Genomic DNA, 22,954 nt, shown 5'->3' on the forward strand with positions numbered 1-22,954 from the left:
CCGTCAAGATACACAAGGCAAGTCTGCCACTTCAATCCAGCGAGGACAATATCCATTATTCGCTGGAAAGTTGCTGGGGCTGAACACAAACCGAAAGGGAGCACTCGAAATTAGTAAAGGCCATCGGGAGTCACGAAAGGCAGTTTTCTCGCGGTCTCGTTCGTCTACCTCCATCTGCCAGTATCCACTTTTCAAATCGAGTGACGAAAAGTACTGGGCACGCCGCAGTCGATCTAACGAGTCGTCCATACGTGGCAGTGGGTACACGTCCTTTTTGGTTACGTTGTTGAGCTTTTGGTAGTCGACGCAAAAGCGTAGCGTTCCGTCTTTCTTTTTGACAAGAACGACCGGAGACGACCATGAGCTGTTGGAAGGTTCGATCACGCCGTCTTCAAGCCTCTCTTGTACTTGCGTACGAATCGCTGCGCGTTCATTTGCCGACAAGCGGTAAGGCTGCTGGTGTATCGGGCGTGCGTCGTTGCATGTGATGATCCTGTGCCTTGTAACCGAAGTCTGGCCTACCTTAGACGAGCTTGCGAAGCATGCCCTGAATTCAAGCAAGAGCTCGTGCAGTGCTGCCTGTTTGTCGTTAGATAACTCGGGATTAATGGCGACGGTGCCCAGTGACTTGTCAGCCAGCCTCACTGGTTCAGGAGCAAAACAATCAGCAACGTGTTCCATTTCTTCGGCAAACGCTATCGAAGTACCGCGGAAGAGGTGTCGATGCTCGTTACTAAAGTTGGTGACTAGCAAAGATCGGCCATCACGAAGCTGTAGCACACTCCTGGCCGCACAAACACCTTGTGTCAGTAGATGCGCTTAGTTACTTTCTGCGACCACTCCACCTTCGCGCATTCCACCACACATCACTTCGACTAGAACACTGGCTCGTGGAGGAAGCGTAACACTTTCGGCGGAAACACGTAGCGCGTCGTCACGTCGTTTGTCGTTGTTTGTGTCGATTGCTTGGTCGGCTGAGAAGGTGACTACACCTCCCCGTAAGTCAATAACAGCGCCGTATTCCTGCAGGAAGTCAACTCCGAGAATGACGTCGCGGGAGCATTCGCGTAGGACAAGGCAACTCGCCACGAATGTCGATCCTCGAATTCGAACTCTTGTCGTGCAGGATCCCAGTGGAGTAACGACGTGACCGCCAGCCGTACGAATCTGCGAGCCACGCCAAGGGGTAACTACTTTCTTCAGAAACGTCGCCATCTTCCCGCTTAATATAGAATAGTCCGCTCCAGTATCCACTAAAGCGCTAACCGCGTAACCGTCGATCACCACCGGTATGTCTAGGGAAAGCCGGTCATTCCGTTCAGCTGCAGTTGATGTCTGTGATGATTTGATCTTCCCAAGTCAACGAGGGGTTGTTTACCCGGGAATGTATTTGTACTTGCACGGTTCGAATTATTGTGGCCACCACTGAGACTAATTCGCAGTGGGGAAAAGAAACAACGAAGCCGATTGTTAACAAGACATGAACATATAATTAACACAAACTGTCACACACAAACTAACTAACCAAGGTACTAAGACTAATATAAAAGTTCATGCACTTGTAAATGTTCTCTCACAATAAATAATTATATATATAACAGTAAAGTTCGTGACCGGTCACAATTACTTGGTAGCGTCGGTGCAGCGCTGTACGGGGCGGCGTTGCGACGGCGTCAGATGCAGTGTGTCGGTCGCGTGAGTATAAGACGATAAGACACTACTTGCGTCTTGACGATCGTCCGCAGCTCGGCCAAGAGGTTGCAGGAGGAAAGTAGGAAGGGCTTGCCTTCAGCACCATGTCACTGCAGGACCCACGGACACCAAAGGCTGGAGGTAGAACAGAGGCCGGATCGTCGCTGAAGTCATGAAACTCGGGCCCGCAGCCTGACAGCTTCGCTTCTCTGCCCGGTGCTCCTGAAGTCTTTGAGACTCGGACCTACAGTCCGACAGCCTCACTTCTCCGACGGGTGCTCTTGAGGTCTTGAGGTTCGGACCCAGAGCCTGACAACCTTGCCTCGACCACTCCGCACACCGGCCTTCTTTTCGAACGCTGCCTTCCTTCTTCTCTTCTTCTGCTCCCTCTTCCAGCAATCGTGTGTCTTCGTGATTCGCTTTTGGCAGAGGTGCCGCGTCAGGCGAGCACGCACCGAATGCCGCCATTCTTTTTCTTCTTTTATGGTCACTGATCGTCCGCCGCACCAGACACGTGCACATAAGTCTTTTGTACATGACAAAAAGTCCCCCTTTTCAAAAAGTTTTTTTTTTTTTTTTTTGATGAAGCGAAAATAAATAAATAAAAGAAAACTGTGGCGATGCGCGTGGACTCGTGAGACTTCATACAGTACATGTACTAAACAGATTGAGCGACATGCAGACTTCAACCAAAAAAAATAAGAAAGCATACAAAATCATGAGCTTCCTAAGTGCTGGATTCAATAGATGATCCTGACCTACTCAAATAATCAGCTCCAACATTTTCGGAGCCTCTTATGTGTTCGACCTTGAAAGAATATTCTTGAAGAGCTAGGCTCCATCGAAGAACTCTGCTGTTAAGATGTTTAGCCCGCAACAAATACAACAGAGGTTGGTGGTCTGTTTGGATTGTGAAGGTAGTTCCGTATAGAAAAAGGTGGAACTTCTCGATCGCCCACACTAATGCTAAGCATTCCCTTTCAATGGCGGAATATCGAGTTTCACGTGGGATAAGCTGCTTGCTCGCATAGAAAACTGGATGAAGAACCCCCTCATGTTCTTGCATTAAACCTGCACCTATGCCGGTGTGTCAGAGGCGTCTGTGCGGAGAAAGAATTCCTTCTGGAGGTTAGGCGCCCTTACAATGGGTTTCGAGCTTAGCGCGTTCTTCAGATCCTGAAATGCATTTTCTCTTTGAGGGGTCCAAATCATGCGACTGCTTTCTCTCTTTCGCGTTAACTCAACAAGAGGTCGGGCCTTCTCAGTGTAATGGGGAATGAAGTCTCAGTAATAACCAGTGGATCCAAGAAAAGAACGTACTTGTTTCTTGGTTTCCGGTTTTGGAGCATTTAATATCTTTTCTATCATGCTGTCGACAGGTTCTATCTTATTGCCTCCTAACCGGTGGCCTAAAAATATTATCGAAGTGGTTCCTATTTCACACTTTTGAGGTTTAACTGTTAACCCTGTGCTCCGAATTCTTTCGAACAGCTGCCCAAGCGTGTAGACATGTTCCTCCCAAGTAGCTGTGGCTACTAGCACGTCATCTATATAGTGCACAACGTTATTCAAGCCAGCTAGAAGAGTGCGCATGAGGCGAGTGAAAATTGCCGAAGCTGTCTTAATGCCGAAGGGCATAAACAGAAATTGGTAGTGTCCCGATTGTGTGGAAAATGCGGTCTTGGCTCTGGACTTTTCTTCGAGTGGTACTTGCCAATAACCCTTTGTGAGATCCATTTTTGAAAAATAGATCTTGTTTCCCACTTCCGCGAACATCAAGTCTGTCCTTGGTATTGGCTCTGCATCCGAGACTAGCACACTGTTAATGCGCCGGAAATCAACGCACGCTTGGTACGTTTTGTCTGGCTTTTTAACAAGAACTAGAGGTGAATTGTAGGGAGAATTTGAGCGTTCGATCACGCCTAGCTGTAACATGTCATTCACTTCCCGTTCAACAATCTCCTTCATGGAAAAGGGCAAAGGATATTGCGGCGTGTTAATCGGTTCTGAAGTTGTCAACTCAAGGCAACATTTGAGGAGCGTTGTCTTGCCCGGTACTTCCAAAAATATGTCTTTATAAGCTACTAACAGTTCTTGCAGCTCAGACCTTTGGCTTTCATTCAGGGCATCAGATGTGCGAATGCTTTCGATACCCCCGCCTGCTTGAGCTTTAAAACTTGGTAAGGGGGCTTAAGTTTCTGGCTCTTCCACCACGACAAACGAGGAAGTTTGGAACGCGGCTAGTGGTCGGCGCTCTTCATAACGCTTCAGCATGTTGATGTGGAATAATTTAGTGGTATGGCCCACGTCCAACCAGTAGTCAAAGTTGTTTTTCTTTCCGGTGACTACAAATGGTCCCTTCCATCGCATCATGAGTTTGTTATCACTGGTTGGGAGGAGTATTAGCGCGCGATCTCCTATCTTCAGCTGTCGGCGACAACTGTTTCGGTCGTAGTACCCCTTTTGAGTCCTCTGAGCTTTGCACAAGTTCTGGTGAGCTAACTTCAAAGTCTCTTCTAGTCGGTTTTTGAGGTCGAGGACATATGAATATGTCGTCTTAACATCTTCCTTGAGCCTGTCTCTTGTCCAGAGATCCTTGAGTATGGCCAAGGGTCCTCGTACTTGTCGTCCGTATATCAATTCAAATGGCGAAAAACCGAGGCTTGTTTGTGGCACCTCACGGTACGCAAAAAGAAGAGGAGCAAGATATCGATCCCAGGCTTTTGGTTTTTCTTGGCATAGTTTCCGCAGCATCATCTTAAGCGTTCCGTTGAAGCGCTCCACCATTCCATTACACATTGGATGATAAGGCGTTGAACTGAGATGCTTGATGGCGAGTAAATTATTTATTTCTGTCATCAACTCTGATGTGAAACAAGATGCCTGGTCACAAAGGATCTCGCGTGGGAAACTGATCCTTGAGAACATCTCAACCAGCCCTTCAACTACAGTTGCTGAGTCGATAGAAGGTAAAGGGATGACGTCCGGGAAGCGAGTTGCAAAGTCCACAAGAGTGAGTATATATCGGATGCCCTTACTCGATGTTGGAGTCAAGGGACCGATGATATCTACCGCTACCCGTTCGAATGGGGTATCTATAAGCGGCATTCGTCCAAGTGGAGCCTTGACCGCTCTACCTTTTGGAAAGGTTCTTTGACATACATCGCACGATCTCACAAATCTTTTAACGTCCTCTTGGACGCCGGGCCAATAAAATGATCCAAAGACCCGTTCCGTGGTTTTCCGTATGCCTTGATGCTCAGACAAGGAGTTGTCATGTGCCATATTAAGGACTTCGAGGCGTAGGCACTTCGGTACCACTGCTTGATCGATTATTTTTCCTGGGCATATTTGATAGCATCTGTACAACACGCCTTCATCCAGGTAGAACGAATGGGCGGTTGTACCTTTTTCCGGAATATTTTTCCCGATTTTGCTTCTACAAACTTGAAGTGTTGTGTCTTCCTGCTGCTTAGTCCGAAACATTTCTCTTGACAATTGTAAAGCTCCAATGCCCACCGGGGAACATGGTTTCGAGATCTTGGCACCCACTATAACCTGCAGAGAACCACTGTCTTCTTTCATAGTGCTCATCTCGCGTGATTTACTTGCTACAGAAGTAAACGAGGATGCTTTCCAATTGGGATATGGTTCCATGGGTTGGCGTGCTCCAGGAACGTTACCAATGATCACATCATACAATGGTCTCTCCATGCACTTTGCGACCGTAACACCGGAGAAGTACGGTGATCAAATGTTGACTTCCGCTTCCGGAACGTTAATAGGCCTACCATCAGCCAGTAGTATCATAGACTCAGTGCCTATCATTGCTACGTCCAGTACAAGATCTCGTCGTATGACTATACTATTGCTTCCTGTATCTCTCAGAACCCAAACGGTCTGTCCAAGAAGCTCTCCTTTCAACACCGGCATGTCAAAAGACTTGCTAGGCCAGAGTCCCAAAGCATTAGAAAATGTCTCATCTTGCTGCTTGGTACTACGTTCAAAGCATTCCCGTGCATTTTTTTGCTGGTCGGGAGGTAGTATGCAGCATGCTGATTAGCCTTTGGCACCTGGTTTATTTCGTCTGCATGATTGCACATCGTGTCCATATCTGCGGCAATATTCACAATATGGCTGTTTTGTCTTCACACGGCAATCTGATGTCTTGTGTCCTATCTTATTTTTATTTATTTTATTTATTTTATTTATTTTAGAAATACTGCCAATCCCATAAGGGATTATTGCAGGTAGGGCACAAGGTCAAACAATAAACATAATGAAGTCATAGTAGTAATGTAGAAAAATACAAAATACAAACACAAAATCTCAGTATAACAAACATCGTGAGTAGCAACATCAAACTGAGAAGTATAAAGAGGGGTAATATGTATATCTATACAGTCCAGCAGTATTTTACAAAGGCGTTTACAACCTTACAAAGAAGGTTAGCAATTCACTAGTAACAACAGAGAAGAAGGTGTGCAACAGTTACATTTCATAACTGAGAATCTAGTAAGTAATTTTCAAGAAGTGACAAAAAATGTGTATTTGACAAGCTATTGGTGATATTGGAAGGTAAACCATTTCACTGCCTTATGGCTAGCGGAAAAAAAGAGTATTTAAAACAGTCAGTTTTAAAACAATATTCCTGTAGGGTGTACGAATGCTCGGGTGTACGTGTGACTTGCAACATTCCCACTCCCACTGCTTTCTCCCACCTCAGCGAGCCTCAGACGCAACTGCAAATTCTTTTCTTCTAGCTCAAGGCGCTGTTTGATCGCCTCTCTTTCCGACACCCGTTCCTCACGCGCCTTCGCATCTTCCTCCCGAGCTTTGGTGACTTGCTCGTCCGCCCAATTTCTCAGCTCCGCGCCCTGCAGCCTTAAGCGCTGACCCAACGTAATAAATTCTTCCAAACTCATATTCACTTGTCGGTAAAGCAACTGTGAACAACCGGCTTCGTCCTGTCGCGCGGACGCCAATTTGTGATGATTTGATCTTCCTAAGTCAACGAGGCGTTGTTTACCCGGGAATGTATTTGTACTTGCACGGTTCGAATTATTGTGGCCACCACTGAGACTAATTCGCAGTGGGGAAAAGAAACAACGAAGCCGATTGTTAACAAGACATGAACATATAATTAACACAAACTGTCACACACAAACTAACTAACCAAGGTACTAAGACTAATATAAAAGTTCATGCACTTGTAAATGTTCTCTCACAATAAATAATTATATATATAACAGTAAAGTTCGTGACCGGTCACAATTACTTGGTAGCGTCGGTGCAGCACTGTACGGGGCGGCGTTGCGACGGCGTCAGATGCAGTGCGTCGGTCGCGTGAGTATAAGACGATAAGACACTACTTGCGTCCTGAGCCTCCGTTGGCGCGTCTTCCGTCTACTGTGTTATCGGTGCCGATGACACAGGGCGATTGTCGGTTTCGCTGCTGAAGTCACACGGTGCAAGACAGCACGGCACTAATCCATGGTGCAAGGTAGCGCGGCACGTTCAGTCGGGTGCTTGCGTCTTGACGATCGTCCGCAGCTAGGCCAAGAAGTTGCAGGAGGAAAGTAGGAAGGGCTTGCCTTCAGCACCATGTCACTGCAGGACCCACGGGCACCAAAGGCTGGAGGTAGAACAGAGGCCGGATCGTCGCTGAAGTCATGAAACTCGGGCCCGCAGCCCGACAGCTTCGCTTCTCCGCCCGGTGCTCCTGAAGTCTTTGAGACTCGGACCTACAGTCCGACAGCCTCACTTCTCCGACGGGTGCTCTTGAGGTCTTGAGGTTTGGACCCAGAGCCCGACAACCTTGCCTGGACCACTCCGCATACCGGCATTCTTTTCGAACGCTGCCTTCCTTCTTCTGCTCCCTCTTCCAGCAAACGTGTGTCTCCGTGATTCGCTTTTGGCAGAGGTGCCGCGTCAGGCGAGCACGCACCAAATCCCGCCATTCTTTTTCTTCTTTTATGGTCACTGATCGTCCGCCCCACCATACACGCGCACATAAGTCTTTTGTACATGACAATGTCGGACCGGTACCCTTGTTTACTCGCGTCGATCGGAGGTCTTCAACGCGTCGACTGCCAGCGGCCTCGCCCCCAAAGGTCGCTGTAGTTAGTTTTCCCAGCGGGGACCTGGCGACCGTCCACTCGAATACCGCTGGGGCGATGGTGAAAATCGCCTTGGCGACGGCGAGTGTGACTGCCGCCCGGTAGGCGGTGGCATGCGTTGCTGAGTCAGATAATCCTCAATGTCCCGAGGTCGTTGGCCCAGTCGGGGTGGCGGCGAATAGGCGGAAAAGCCCCGCAACCCGAGGCGTCGGTACGGGCACTGGCGATACAAATGATCTGCCTCACCACAGAGGAAACACAGAGGACGGCGATTCGGAGTGCGCCAAACGTCCGACTTCCGAGGGGACATGCATCAATCATCGGTGTAATGCACCGCTTGCTCTTGCGGAAGCACAACCGGAGAAGCAGCATGGGGAAACGGTGGAGGCGTGCGTCATTCCTCGATGTATGGCACCGGTTGGGCTGGTGGGAGTGCAACCGGATGAGCGGCCTGAACAAACAGCGGCGGGGACGAAGCAGGCTGTTGCAAGACTTCTGCGTAGGTCGCACGGTGGTGTACAGAAGGTGCAGGCGCGGTGTTAGGAAAAGGAACGGTGGACCGGAGCACTTGGTGCACTTCATCTCTTATTACACTCGCAATGGAGCTCACCGTGGCTTGTGGGGTGCCGTAAACCTTCAGTATCTCTTTGCGCACAACGGTGCGGATTAGGTCTCGAAGGTTGTCATTGTGGCTTCCGATGGCCGTGGACATGTCTGTAGTTGCGTTCACTTGCCGCTCGTAAAAGTTAGAGCGCTGCTGAAGCATCTTCTCCATACTGACCGCCTCGGATAGAAATTCGGCGACAGTCTTTGGAGGATTGCGCACCAGACCAGCGAAGAGCTGCTGCTCCTTCACCCTCGCATCAGGTGATGCAACTTCTTGTCCTCGGTCATTCCAGGGTCTGCTCGTCTGAAGAGGCGCATCATATCTTCGACGAACGCGTAAACGCTTTCGTTGGGAAGCTGGACGCGGACCTGAATTGCTCGTTCGCGGCGATCAGGACTGGCGTAAGTGTCCAGTAGATGACGGCGGAACTCGCGCCACGACGTCAGTTGCTCCTCACGGTTTTGAAGCCATGTACGCACGCCGTCCTTGAGGCAAAAGTAGACATTCCTACGTTTAGTCGCGTCGTCCCATTCGTTGTATTCGGCAACGCGCTCGAACTGGGTCGTCCAGTCTTCGACGTCTTCGAAGACGTCGCCATGGAATGACTTCGGCACCAGCGGGTTCTGAAGTGTATACCGGTTCGTCATTGCACGTTCCATACCGGTTGGGGTAGTCTGAAGCACTACGGTGTCTTCAGGGGGCAGTCCTCGGATCCTGCGGCTGGTCCGATGGACGGGAGTATGGACTAACACAGGGCTGGTGCTTCTGCTCCCAGGAGGAGTCTGTGGCATGAGTGAGAAATACCCAGCACCTGCACCACTTTGAAATTGAAATTGAATTTTATTTCTCGTTCATTCAAACGAGGGTAGGCTGAGACTAAAGGCATAAAGCCTGACAAAGGTCTCAGCCCCCACGAACGACAGGGTTGACAGCAGATCACACACATATGCACAATTTTGCGCGTTACAACAGCGTTGGTTACAGTGAAAGTTCATGGTTGCACTGTCCATGGTCATTAGATTCTTCAAATTTATATATATAAAAAAGTAAAAAAAAAAAGTACAGCAACAGCTAAGTACAACTGGCATTTCAGATTCTAATGGTGCACAAAATAAACGTCAGCGAATTTATAGAGTAATATAGAGTAACTACATGCGTAAGAAAATTGCCACGCGTCTTCAAAAGGGGCTGACGACGTTTATTGAGAGCGGCTGGGCTCTGGCGAAAATGGCGGCGAGAGGCAACTATCGAGCGGGGCGGTTAGCACGCGCACTTCTTTCTTCTTGCGCCTCTGCGCTTGCACTATTTCCACTACTACAGGTGACAATATCATACACCATCCTGAAATATACCCCTAAGTTATGAATGTTGCATTTGCAAAACCCTTCCAAATGTTATAACAAATTCACCTAAGTTTTAAGGTATAGCAAAAAAAAAAAAATGGTTCACTTTCGATGCTCCAATGGGTGCAGTTTATATAAATGCCATATTTGTTTTTAATGGCTGAGTTACGGATTTGTAAACTTCATGCTTCTATTTTTTTCAAAATTTACAAACATCCTGCAATTCTTGGAAAACATTACACTCTCTAAACAAAAATCATATTTGGTGCAGTCTCTGCAATTAAACTTTCTATCTTAAATGCAACACATTTCATTAAAATCGGTTCAGCGGTTTTCTCATAAAAGCACTCCTGCGTTTTACATGTATTCGAGTATCCGGCATCGAAGATAGGCCCGAGCTAAAGCTTCCTCTTAAAGGATCGCGGCATTTCTATAGGAAACCCATGAAGCATAACCTTGACGTATACGCAAGGCTGAGGCCACAGTGATACACAAATAAAAAGTCCGCTCAAGAAAAAACTATGCACATATATTCAACGGAAGCTTCGCGGGAGCCATTATCTCAGCCAGACATATCTCCGGAATGCCGACGAGCTGTCCGGCCAGGTGTCTACCAAAACTGTCGATTCATTGTCAGTAGATCAAGTAGCTGGCCATCTTGGAGATAATGCCAATACACCGCGCTCGTTTCCAAGTACCGAGGTGAAGTGACAGTTTCAGGGTGTGTTTTTTTTTATTGTGCTTTCTTTATTTGTGCGTGATAGCATACGGCATAGCGGGAATTTCGAATTCTTTAAGGTCAATACGCCACGTGGTGGCGAAAAATGGAAACTCTACGAAATGTCCCTAATTCCTAGCTATGTATAACCCCATCGCACTCTTGACATGTTCCCATCACTTGGCACCTTAGCAAAGGGAAGGTGATCTTTACTGTACGTACCACCCGGGTCTGCTCTGTGTACGCTACGCCCTGTCCTGAATATGAACTTCAGTATAACCTCCAAATGGATATTGCAGAATAAATGAATGTGTCATTAACACACTGAATAAAAGAATATGTTGTGATTATTTGGTCTGCAACTGCTAAAGCGACATCCAATAAACTCCCCCCTCCCTTTATGCTGCGCTACCCTTGGCAGGAACTTTCCGTGTCAGGCTCTGTGGTAAAGCATAGGAAAAGAAAGAGCATGTCCTGCAGAAGTCAAAGGGTAAATGGATGTACAAGTCCAAACAAAGCATCCAACAAGGACGACTTCTCTGGCAGTTTTGGACAAGGATGCAGCGTGTGGCACCGACTAGCAAGATTCAGTAGCCGACCGTACGTTACAAAAGTGTGTCATGTTCAGTTTCCTGTTTTTCTAAAAAAATATGAGTTGACCTATATTTGAATTATAATATTTTATTTCTCGGCAAGTTCAATTATAGGGTCAACCTCTATTTCTGTTCTACTTATATTCAAGTAAATACAGTACTTGATTTACCCAAACGTGTTGGTGGACCTGGTAACCCTTTACAGAATCCCAAAGAATGCTGGACAGCCAGGTGCCTGCGAAATTATTCACATAACATTGATTCCCACAGTGTGTGGGATGCATGCTATATTTTATTTCAAAATGACTAGAGCACCGTATTTACCCGAACCTAGTGTGCATCTTTTTTCCAAGAAAATGAGGTCAAAAATTGCCTGCGCATTACAATCAGATACAAAACCAAAACCACATTCGCAGCCTAGGACACAGCCTACCGTCAGAGCTGTCAGATACAACGTCATCGCCATCACAAAATGGCGACAGCACAATTGCGCTCGACTAAGATCTTGAGCGTTATTTTCGGCCAATGACTTTCGAAGATACTATCACTCTAAAGAGATTTCAAACGACTTGACACTAGATGCGCCAGCGTAATCGGCCCCAGCATTTACAGGGCTGTGCCAAGTTTTGCTATCTGCACACAGTGCCAGGAACACTTTCGGATGCATACTTCGACAATTCCAACATAGAGCCTCCCGAAAGTGATTTTTAAAAGGGATTGCTCAAGAATACTGCTCCTGTGTGCTTGGTATCTGTAGCCAATGAAGGGCAAGTGGCGATGACGCACCACGTCCACTTGTATTATGAAAGTTCCCTAATAAGAAAATCCAAGTCAGTGAAGGTAAATTCTGCATGTCTCGTTTTTTTTTTTTTTTTTTCATATCGCAAATCTCTAGTGCATGCTATATTTTTCTTTTATGAATTGGCGGCATGTTACATTCAAGTGCACTTTCTTTTTCTTACTTCAAGACCACAAAAATTGGCTACGGTTTAGCTGCAGTTTACATTCGGGGGCCTGTTATGATCGGCTGTATATGGTAGATGCACAAATAATGACTACCTTGTACAAAAACAGGAACAGAAACAGACTGTCTAAAGCTATATTACATGTTCGTGCGAACAATCCAGTTTTTCGCCTGATACGGTGTAATGGTGGATACGTCAGGAGAGCGCTGTTCCATCAGGAGAACGCTATTCCTTGACCGCATTCCGCAAAGCTTCACACTACCTTCAGAATACAGTGGTTCAAATAATATACAGAGCTGCTTATCATACCTTCTTGTTACCATATGTGCTAGCTAGGAACCTGCACAAACAAGAGGGAGGAGTACGTGTTGTCGTGTTGAGGAGTATGTGTCATCGCCTAGTGCAGCAGGATGCTGGTTATTCTAAAGAAAGACGTGTTTAGACGCCGCTCTCGGCGTTTAATATGTTGTAGGATAAGAGTAGAATGTACGCAAAGCACACAGCAACTGGCCGTCGAAATTCCGAAATCAAGAAAGATATTGCAACAAAGACTAAATTTGAAGCAATTGTTAATGTGACAACTGCAAAAGTCATTCGGCAAGCTTCAACGGTAGCACCGAGGCAGCGTGTCAACCTGCCATGTGGCGGTCAGCTTTGCTTGCTTTACGCGAAGCTTGCCGACATCCTCCTCCAAGGCACACCGGTGCTCCATATAGTGCAGCGGAAGGTTCCTCGCGAAAACGAAGCCCCGGAGGGACTGAATAATCAGCAGGGTCTCCTGCGAGGCAGGAGGCCCTGCACTGAATAGCATCGAATAGCTGCCGTCGTTGCTATCCGATGCATGCACGTTCGCGACGATCGCCTCATCGGTCAAAGCACTTCGTTTCCAAATCTACAGCAGTAGATTTGGAAACGACAATGTCATCGGCAACGTCGTGCATTGCCAATGATCAGCGGGCGGATCAGCTGTCTTCCGTTTCGGCGGCGAGTCACACGAGGCCGAGAAACCACATGGCCAAGTACGACTTCGACGCAACCAACGAAGACAAACCCGAGCGGTTTAAACCATTGGCAAAACTGCGTGGAATGAGGGGCTAGCGGCCAGCGCGTGATCTCGGGGCAGCGTGCAGGGCATGCAGCGCCGCTGCGCTATGAGCTCAGTTGGCCTGGTCCATTTCTGTTTTGGAGGGTGGTGCAGCATAAAACTATGGGCGCAGCCCACTCGTTTTTTTTCAGAGGGGTGGAAAGGTGACCGGATAGAGGCGCGCGAGGTTGGCGATGCGGAGAAGGTTGCAAAACAGCGTGGCGAGATGGGGCAGCTCGAATTTCTTTTTTTTCTTTTGAAGGATTTCGCATTCCATTACCTTTAGGCACGGACACCCAGCGGCCAGACCTCAACGTTATAACCGATAATGTGGCCTGGGGGCATTGTAGTAAGCGGGCTATTTCACCATAGAAAGCATACAAAAGTTGGAGGTGCAGCAGCTTTTCACTATTACAACTGATATATTGTTAAAACTGGCACCATTATAAGTGGCCTCGACTGTATTACCCAATGACTGCAAACAGTTCAGAATTCTGCTGCAAGACATTTGCTGATTTCGGCATTTCTAAATATTAATTATTGTACGCTTTAAGCACTTTGTCTATAAGTGACGAACACAAAAAGCCACTGCATGTTTTGTTACAACAGCAAGCCCTCAGCTGCGTTGGCACAGAGTACCATCAAAGTTAGTTACTATATGTTGTTCTCGATCCTATTTGCTTCCTCCCCACAGAACCTCATATACTCAGCATTAACTATTTTAAGTAGACGAAGCACACCAAAATCATAAGTGTGTGTATTCTAGTGATAAGAATGAAAATGCTTTTTAAATGTATGCAGAACCACAATGTTTTTTACAACGCCGTAACTCACGCTACCAGTTTTGAGCTTTCATTAGTGGTCTGCATTGCGGTATGATTAAAGCCGACTCCCAAAGAAACATCAAGAAAAAACTGCTTTGAGCAATAAGGCGAACGGTACGACGAAGGACAATCGTGCCTGTTCGCAAACAAAAACTGAACGCAAATTGATGAGCAGCCCACAGAGCTAACTGTGTGGAGAAGAGTAGTACTTCTCTGCTTTGATTGGTTAACGATTCTGTTAATTTTCAGATTGCAGTTTCGACATCGACCTCTTTATAATTGTGAAATGCTGCAACACAAACAGATTTCCACCAATCTAGTGCTTTATTTGCGATGAGTACACGTCACAGTATCGTGTCGAGGGGCACTGAATAGGATGTGTTTTTCTTGCTGTGAAAGTGTGCATCAACGCTATGGAATCAGATGTAGCAGTTGTTTCAGAAATGATGAGCACACCAATCTGTGCAGGCTGCACTGAAAGAGGCACGCTGCACCACAACAGACACAGAATAAGTGCTGACCCAAGGGAAACGTATATTTAGCTGTTCAGCAAACCAACGTATCCTAACATGAAACAGGGTAAAACCAACAAGAAACACCGGACGTACTTCCATAAAAACACTGCCAGATCCACCTAACGTACCGGCAAAAAAGTTGAAGGAGACGCTGGATGTACCTTTAGCCACAGCCAAACAGAAACCCAAACATTTTCTACGATTCAGAATAAAAATATGCATGCTAATAAGATACATGAAATAACAAGGCAAATCCTCAGCTTATAGTCCATATAACACGCTTGCTTGCTCCTGAAAAAGTACCATAATCAACGTTTCACTGTGCTAAAACTGTCATTCCAACATCCTAGATTAGGCTGGATCTTCCTGTGAAGTGATTTGGCAGTTTGACATTTATGAACTTACATACATTTGACATTTGTGCTACCTGATGCAGCAAAACACAATGCGGCATTCTACACATCTATGCACTTTCTCAATCCAGACTTAAGTTCTACATGGCTGTTTACCTACTCCACGGTATTATGGTGCTTTTGTTTTCATGTCTCCTCAAGTGCTGCGCCCACCCAAGTACATGGAGCAGATGGTGCAGTGGTGTGGTCAGTAACCTGTATGAATGTGCAGGTGTTGCTTCCTGCTGGACTTAAAAGAATCTCCGAGAGCACGAGGAGCACTGAAGTGGTATCTTACCTGTGTGGGTGCGCAGGTGTTCCTTCAGCTTGGAGCTCTGTGGGAAGTTCTGAGGGCATAAAGGGCACTGAAATGGCCTCTCGCCTGTGTGGGTGCGCAGGTGTTTCTTCATGCTGGACTTAAACGAGAAGTTCTGAGGGCATGAAGGGCACTGAAATGGCTTCTCGCCTGTGTGGCTGCGCAGATGTTCCTTCAGCTTGGAGGTTTGTGAGAAGCTCTGAGGGCATGAAGGGCACTGAAATGGCTTTTTACGTGAGTGGGTGTACAAGTGTTCCTTCAATTTGGACCTTTGTGCGAAGCGCTGAGGGCATGAGGGACACTGAAATGGCTTTTCGCCTGTGTGGATGCGCAGGTGTCTCTGCAAGCTGAGCTTATGAGAATAGCTCTGAGGGCATGAAGGGCACTGAAATGGCCTCTCGCCTGTGTGGGTGCGCAGGTGTATCTTCATCTTGGACCTTTCCGAGAACCTCCGAGGGCATAAATCACATTTAAATGGACGCTCGCCAGTATGAACCCTCAAGTGTGCTTTCAGATGAAAACCCTTATCAGTCTCGTAGTCACAGAGGTGACAGCGGTGGCGGAGTTCCTGGTGCGAGTTATCATCCTCGGTAGCTGTTGATGGAGATATAGAAGGCCTTGATTCTGCACAAATAAAATAAAAATAGAATATAATATAACATGTCAAAGAACAACATCGATAATAAAGCTAATAAAAAGTTTTCGTTTTTTTTTTTCAATTATTGGAGAGGTCTTGAGAGAGATTTCTGATTTGATGGAACAAGCCAGGGCTGGTTGACCTTGATTTGTTCAAAAATTGGTTATTTGAAGCTTCTTGACTGTGCTCGCAAAATCTTTGACTTTGCAATACTTCACTGATGTATCACTGGCACCAGAACAAATTTATCTCATATGAGTCTTTATCAGTGGCATTGGCGCAACGATGGGGGGGGGGGGGGGGGGTTGTAACCCCCTCTGAGGCCGAGTTAACTCCCCCTTTTATTTAACCACTTTTCTTTCCGTGCGCCTTTGAGTACTGCAACTAAGATGTAAGATGCGCAATCGTCTGCACACTCGCAAACTTGTGCAAAAAGCTCATTTTTTGATAATTTCCGGAGAAGAAATTGAAATTAGTGCTGTTTAGATGGTATTGGCAAACTAAGGCAAACTGTCAACCCCCCCCAGGCAGAGATCCTGGGTGCACTACTGATCGGTGGGTTTTTTCTTGCTGATTGTACGCAGAAATTTGGTGACGTTTACATAAGTTCAGATTGAAGAGAGCCGGTGAGAACAGACATGACCTGTCTGAGTGACATCTCACAGCTTTTCATCCGAAACCAACAGTAATCCTCATAGTTGAAGCATAACAATATCTTGGGTTGCAGCTTTGCCTCTCAATAAAAGCAAATGGACACACACTCGCCTCCTTGTGCTCTGTCATCACACACTTCTAGCAAATGCTTGCAGGAACTGTAAAAAATGGTCAAAACAAACCTCTCTCTTTGCCAAGAACAATGCGAATTCTCATAATAGGGCATAAAGGTGAAAACTAACATAGTCTAAACAGCTGCATGCACAAGAGAGGTAAGTGTACACATTGTTAGATTCTTGTTGCTTAGTTTTTAATGAAGGCGTAGTTGATGAATAAGCACTGTAGGGTCTCAAACGTGCCGTTGGGACAAAGAAACGACAACACAGTAGTGCAAACAAACAAAATGGCATTTACTGCACGTTTCATACACTAATGCCTGCAAGCCGAATTACTGCCCATAGAACATGCCGATGGGCACCCAACAAATCGAGGCAGCCCTACTCACCGCGACCGGATAGTGAGCAAATATGTTCGCCCCCGTGCCAGACACGAATGCCTAATCGTTCACGTGTACAGTCACTCAAACGGGGGTGCAGTCAGCCTGCACTACATACAATCTTCGACGATGCTATGTGGAATACCAGCCCAGCGACCATGTATAGGTTCAGGCGCCATAACGCCCGACGGGAACTCAATGAAAAACTTTTGGGACGCTAGTTCAAGCCATACCTCGATGTCTTGGTGAACTGGACTACGACGCTGCGTCTGATGCTGTTACATAATTACAGCAGAGCCTCGCACGACACAAAATCATCTATGTAGTGCATCTACGTCGTTTTAAGCGCGCTAATGAACTATAAAACTGCAATTCTTGTTTCTTTTATTATTTTCTGTTTTTAGATGTACATTTTTTTCTTTTTACTTTCTGTTTGCAGCAACAATGCTTTTTAAGAGAGGGTCATGGACATGCGTGCATTTTTAATGTTTTTCCAGTAACAGCTTTTAACCCGCTAGCTACAGTTACAAAGTTATCGCTCGGCGCAAGACACGCTTTCATGTATTGCATTCTTTTTTCTGTAGCAAATCACAGTGTACATTCTGAAACTTATACAAGCGCCAGGGATTACGATGCAATGTACAATAAGTCACGTATAAATGGCTGACACTTTTGACCCAATAATCAGATTTCGACGATCGTGCTCGCCGCTGTGGTTGTGCATTGAGTGTTACTTGTTTTCCTGGGCCCAACAAAGAAATAACTTCTCGCTTCGCACCTTTGGCAGTACCTTATTCTTGACCGTCACAACAACGTGGCATCTGATGGCGGTGCTTCTGCGATAATGTTCCAAGCCATGCACTAAGCCCAAAGTGCGAAGACAATGCCAACGCCACTCCAGACCAGCGAGTGAGCCTCAGGCTACAAGGATTGCCCCCGGAGCACGGACCACTACGTTGCAAGATCATCAAAATGAAAACAAAGACCGCAGCTACGATGACAGCTCCAGTGTCACCTGTATCCGTCATGCTTCAGCAACACTTAATACCAACTGCAACGAAATTTCACTTTGGCTAAATTTGTTGTATAAATGTGTAGTATACATTACTGAACCAATCTGGGCAAAGCAGCAGAGCTGGGTATTGCACAATTTTTTTTTTTTTGCTAGTAAAACAGCACCTGTGCAGACGTGTACACCTTGTGGTGTCGTTTTGACGCAAGGCCGAGATTTTTCGTTGCGGTACGGGTGCCGAGCTAGGCCCCATCGCCATGCCTGGAAAACCACAGGGACCAATCAGAGCATGCGGTAGTCCAAATTTCTTGATGGCGAAAGGGCTTGTCACAGCACCCTGTGGCGACCGCAGTATCTATGCTATCCAGCATTGTGACCGTCAAGATTGTACAAGTGCACCACTGTAATCTTGGAGGCAGCCATTGCAATCTTGGAAGGTCATGCCGAAGAGCCGCACGTTAATGCGCCCCTAAACCACCACCTCAGATATTTTTTGAACATTGGAAGTAAACAGGCGCATCGAGTTCAGAATGCCGTCACGATCAACGATGCCAAACGCTGCAGCGCTACGCGCCGCGGGAGCGCCACAAAACCAAAAAAAACAATGCCGTCCTCCTCCCCTCGCCTTTCCAGTAACCGCAGCGGTCGTCATGATGTCAGCAGGGGGAATCTGGTGATGTCAACGGCGGAAACGATGCCCATCGGTCGAACAAGAACCTACGACTTCCGGTTTGTCTGCTAACAGGTACGCGCGCTCCCTGCTCGTCCTCGCCGTGTTGCTCACTTGTGCGCGCTTGCGCATCGGTAATTACAGCCCGCAACGCAAGTGCCAAATCGCTCGTGTTCCAACACAGTCATGCTTAGCGGTCTCATTAGCTGCGCGAGCAGAGTGCAACAATGTTGGCCTTTCCAGACGTGCGCGCAACACAGGGCCTATAGCGGCACGCTTCGCATAACACGCGCCGGCACCGCAGCAACAGCGGGTAGCCGAGAAGCGCCGAGTTCACGTCCACGTTACCGGCACGCTAACACGCCGCACGCCGTTTGGCATTCGCGGGCCGCCGTTCGACAGTGGTTTTGCTTGCGAGTGACGAGATTTCCATGCCGTATGTAGAGAGGATGAGACTGGGACTCATTTGTGCGGCAGCCTCACCGCCGCTGATCGCTCGACGGCGCCAATATCGTCGCTAGGCCTTTTCCGGTTCCCTTCAAAGCTATAGCGGACGGCGCTTTGAAATGAATTACCGACGCTCACAAGCCGCAATATTTTATTATCGTTGTTATCACTCTTCGCAATAATTGTACACAAAGAAGAAAAATGCGCTGATATTAGCGGAGCCGTCGGCTACGATGCGAGCACAGCCAAGCCAGTCGTCTCCCGTCGGTAGCCGTGCACTCAGCTGCAGCCGATGTTTTCGTTGCTGGTCGCAGAGGCGTGCAGCGGGCAGGGCGCCGGCCAAACTGTCGTCTACTTTGGACACCTCTCGCGCAGCAGACTGGAGGCTGTATCGTCGTCCGCATATGTGCCGCTAGCATGGCTAACGCGGACGTGCCTTAACCGGAAGTAGGCAGTATTTTGAGAAGCGTGTTGGCGATGACGTATGTCACGTGACATTTGGAGCAGCAATCGGCGAGGAGGAGAGACCAGCCGTAGCGAAGGAAAGAGCGAAACGAGCCAGGGCCGTTTTTCGATCATCAAACGCGTGTAACTCCGCTATTACGGCACCATTTCGAAACATTTTCGCGACTACGTGTTCGTTGTCGACTCGTGCACAACTGCAACACCACAACTAAATTTCGACCTCTGGGTGGTTTAGGGGCCCTTTAAGGCACCTGTCACTTCGAACGAGTGAGAACTTTTTTTGTAAGTTTAACCATGAAAGACAACTAGTATTCTTCCTAGCTTTTCGTGGCGCTCCCGCTTGTATTTGAAATTTAAAATTCTGCACACCTGCTGAATTTACTCAGCAGTAAAATGTAACCACCTGAGAGAGAGAGAATAAACTCTGCAAAAGAGCGTGCGAGCGTAGGTAGCTCCTCCGCTCTGCAGTGGGTGGGCCCCCTCAATCCAGGAGTCCAGCGGGCTTGGCTGCTCTTCTCGCTCGGCTGACCAGGTTGAGCTGGTCCGTCGAGTCGGAGCTGGACAGTGCTGCCTCCCATTGCTGTGTGGTGGAGTGTGTTACGGGTGTGAGCCGTGGTGTGTTTGCGCAAGCCCATACCATGTGGTAAAAAGTTGCGCATTGATCACAGTGTGTACATTTATAGGAATACAGTGCAGGGTGTATGGCGTGGTAAAGACTCAAATGTGGATATGTGTTTGGAGTTTTCGCCATATTGCAGTTTCCTCTCGCGTCAGAGCATTATGAGGCGGCGGTAGTGTTCTTCGTGAAAGGTGATAGTGTTGTAGGATGTGAGTGTAGGTTAATGGTATGGGCTCTGGTTGGAACTGCTCGGCGCGGCCCTCTCGCAGCTCCCGGTGTGCATGCGCTTGGGCGTAGGCGTGTGCCTGCTGATTGCCGCGTAAGGCCTTGGAGTCCACACAATTTGTATGTATAGTGGGAGCTGGTGCACTCCACTCAGAATGCAATGTGCGGCCCTGGAAATTTTGGCTCTGGAAATATTTCTGCATGCCGTCTGAGAGTCCGTCAGAACTATGACGCACTCCCAGTGCGGTCTCGTCATGATGGCTAACGCTATCGCTAGTTCCTCTGCTTCCGCAGCACTCGCTCTGGAAACCGACGACGCATTTCGGTCCCGTGATTGTCGACTACGCTGGTGACGAATGCGGTGCTTCTTGCGGTGCTGGCCGTGTCTACGTACAAGACATTGGGGTGGTTTTCATACTTCCTCGCCAGCGCCGGCGCTCAGGCTTGTTGGAAGTTTGGGTGAATGTTCCTGGGAATCTGTGAGACATGCATAGTTTTGTGTATTCGTGTTGGGATTTCTGTCTGTGCGCTGGTCTTTCGTACAGAATATCCAAGATGTTCCAAGACACAGCGTCCCACTATTGTGCGCAGTAGCCTTTCCTTCTGGGTTAACAGGTGGGCCTCTATGATTTCCTGTGTGTTGTACTTTTCGCCGCTGTCTCCTCGAGGCGAAAAGTAGCCATTCCGGGTGGGAGTCTGAGAGCTTGCTTAACCGCCTTGCGTATCAGTCGGTAGAGTACCTCCACTTCCGCGTTACTGAAATTTAAATATGGTGCCGAGTACGCGATACGGCTCACAATCAGAGCCTGCACTAGTCGGATCAAAACTTCTTCCCTGAGTCCCCTCTTCCTGCTAGTAATTCGTTGCATCATGTGCAAGATCTGTGTGGTTGTGTGTTGTAGCTTCTGTATGGCGTATCCTCTACCCCCGTCTTTTTGTAAGTGTAAGCCGAGGATACGAGCAGGCCGTTGCACCAAGCTAGGCAAACTACGCCATTTACCATAAACTCACACACGCAAGCAAAAGAAGATAAGTGTGCACATCTGCTGTCTGCCTACCTGACGTGGAGCTTGACGGATGCACAGTCTGTGTAGTCTGCGAGCTACTCGACTCGCTTCCTGCTTTGAAGGAGCATCCGACAGACTTGTCAGCCACAGGCAAGCTGCACTGCACAGCAGCATTGACCTGACCGATCTCGAGAGGAGTGTGGCATGACGCTTCGGCAACAGCGATGCCTAGGCTCATCACTTTTGTCAGACCTGCAGAAAATAGTTCGAGCAATTGCAGTGCAATTACAGAATCAAGGGAAAAATACAATATTAAAAATGATGCAGACTACAATAGTACATAGTTGTAGAACACAAAACAAACATTTGGGTTCAGTAAAGGGCAATGCACATTGAATATTTGAAAGCAGGGCAACCTTTCTCTGTGCAAGGTTCATGACAGCACAATATATCTCAGACTCATCTGACAAGTTTTTATCTCATGGAGTCATACGTTTTAAACCTACTGGTGTAGTCTAACCGACGCAAACTGACTGCAACATGGCAGGGTCATCGTCATCAGTCTATTTATGTCTATGGCAGAATGAAGACCTCTATCAGCAATCTTCAATCAGCCCCGTCTTGTGCCAGCTGGTACCATCATCTGCTTGTAGATATACACAGTTCACACCACCTGTCTGCTGTCCATGAGTGTGAGTCCCTTCTTTTGGTATCCATTCAATAATCGTAGCAGACCACTGGCCCTACAAATTACATTGCCTGCCCAAGTTATTTTAATGCAATTAGCATTCCTAGGGTAATTCATGCACTTTCTAGCATCCTTCTGTCCGTGTCTAACCATTTTCACGTCAGCTGCGAGACTGTGGGGCTGCTGTGCTGTTCGAAACTAACAACTGGACCAACAACTTGGGTTACTTAATACCGTATATACATGTGTAATGGCCACATTCATGTAATAGGCACACTTTGAAAAAAAGAATCCGAAAAAAAAAAATTATTACCCTTGTGAAGTAGCACAAATGATTTCAAGAAGGTTGGCAGCATTATCTATGTGCAGTGCGAGGTTTGTAGAACTTTTTAAATGTGAAGCATTTCTTGGCAAACATTTGCTACTTTGACAGTATCTATCTATCTATCTATCTATCTAGCTGCCTACGTCTTTGTGCTCTCATGGTCGTTTCGTTACACTGGTACATACCAAAATTGGCATACTATCACAAGAGTATATGATGAACATAAATGATATGTCATGACATGCATGTCGCGTAGGTCACGGAAGAGCCGCCTACGTCTTGGTGCTCTCATGGTCGTTTCGTTAATTTCGTAGGCTCTCTGCACACTGCTTCGCATAACATCGATTCCCACAGGGCATGGGATCTTCCTGCTTTTCTTTTTCTTTCAATTACTGCAGGCAGGTAACATGCAAAAATGATGTGCATTTACCATCAAAGAAAAGAAAACACATGCCGACAACAAAAGGATGTTTATACTAACACTTATAGTAACTGAGAAAATGAGAAGGAGAAAATGCAGCAGAACCCATCTCACGATGAA

The 22,954-nt window shown here is 47.3% G+C and overlaps 1 protein-coding gene across 1 annotated transcript in view; it reads right to left on the reverse strand.

Moving 5' to 3' along the window:
- Nucleotides 1-22,954, reverse strand: part of LOC119453914 (zinc finger protein 239-like) — a 49,483-nt gene that overhangs the window by 12,856 nt on the left and 13,673 nt on the right. Inside the window, exons 2-3 of the mRNA XM_037715955.2 lie at nt 21,452-21,652; nt 15,151-15,792 (exon numbers count right to left, since the gene is read on the reverse strand). Of these exons, the coding sequence (XP_037571883.1) occupies nt 15,151-15,792; nt 21,452-21,638 (829 nt within the window). The 5' untranslated portion in view covers nt 21,639-21,652. The remainder of the gene's footprint in view (nt 1-15,150; nt 15,793-21,451; nt 21,653-22,954) is intronic.

This window comes from Dermacentor silvarum, chromosome 5 (assembly GCF_013339745.2).
Source record: "Dermacentor silvarum isolate Dsil-2018 chromosome 5, BIME_Dsil_1.4, whole genome shotgun sequence".
Classification (NCBI taxonomy): Eukaryota; Metazoa; Arthropoda; class Arachnida; order Ixodida; family Ixodidae; genus Dermacentor; species Dermacentor silvarum.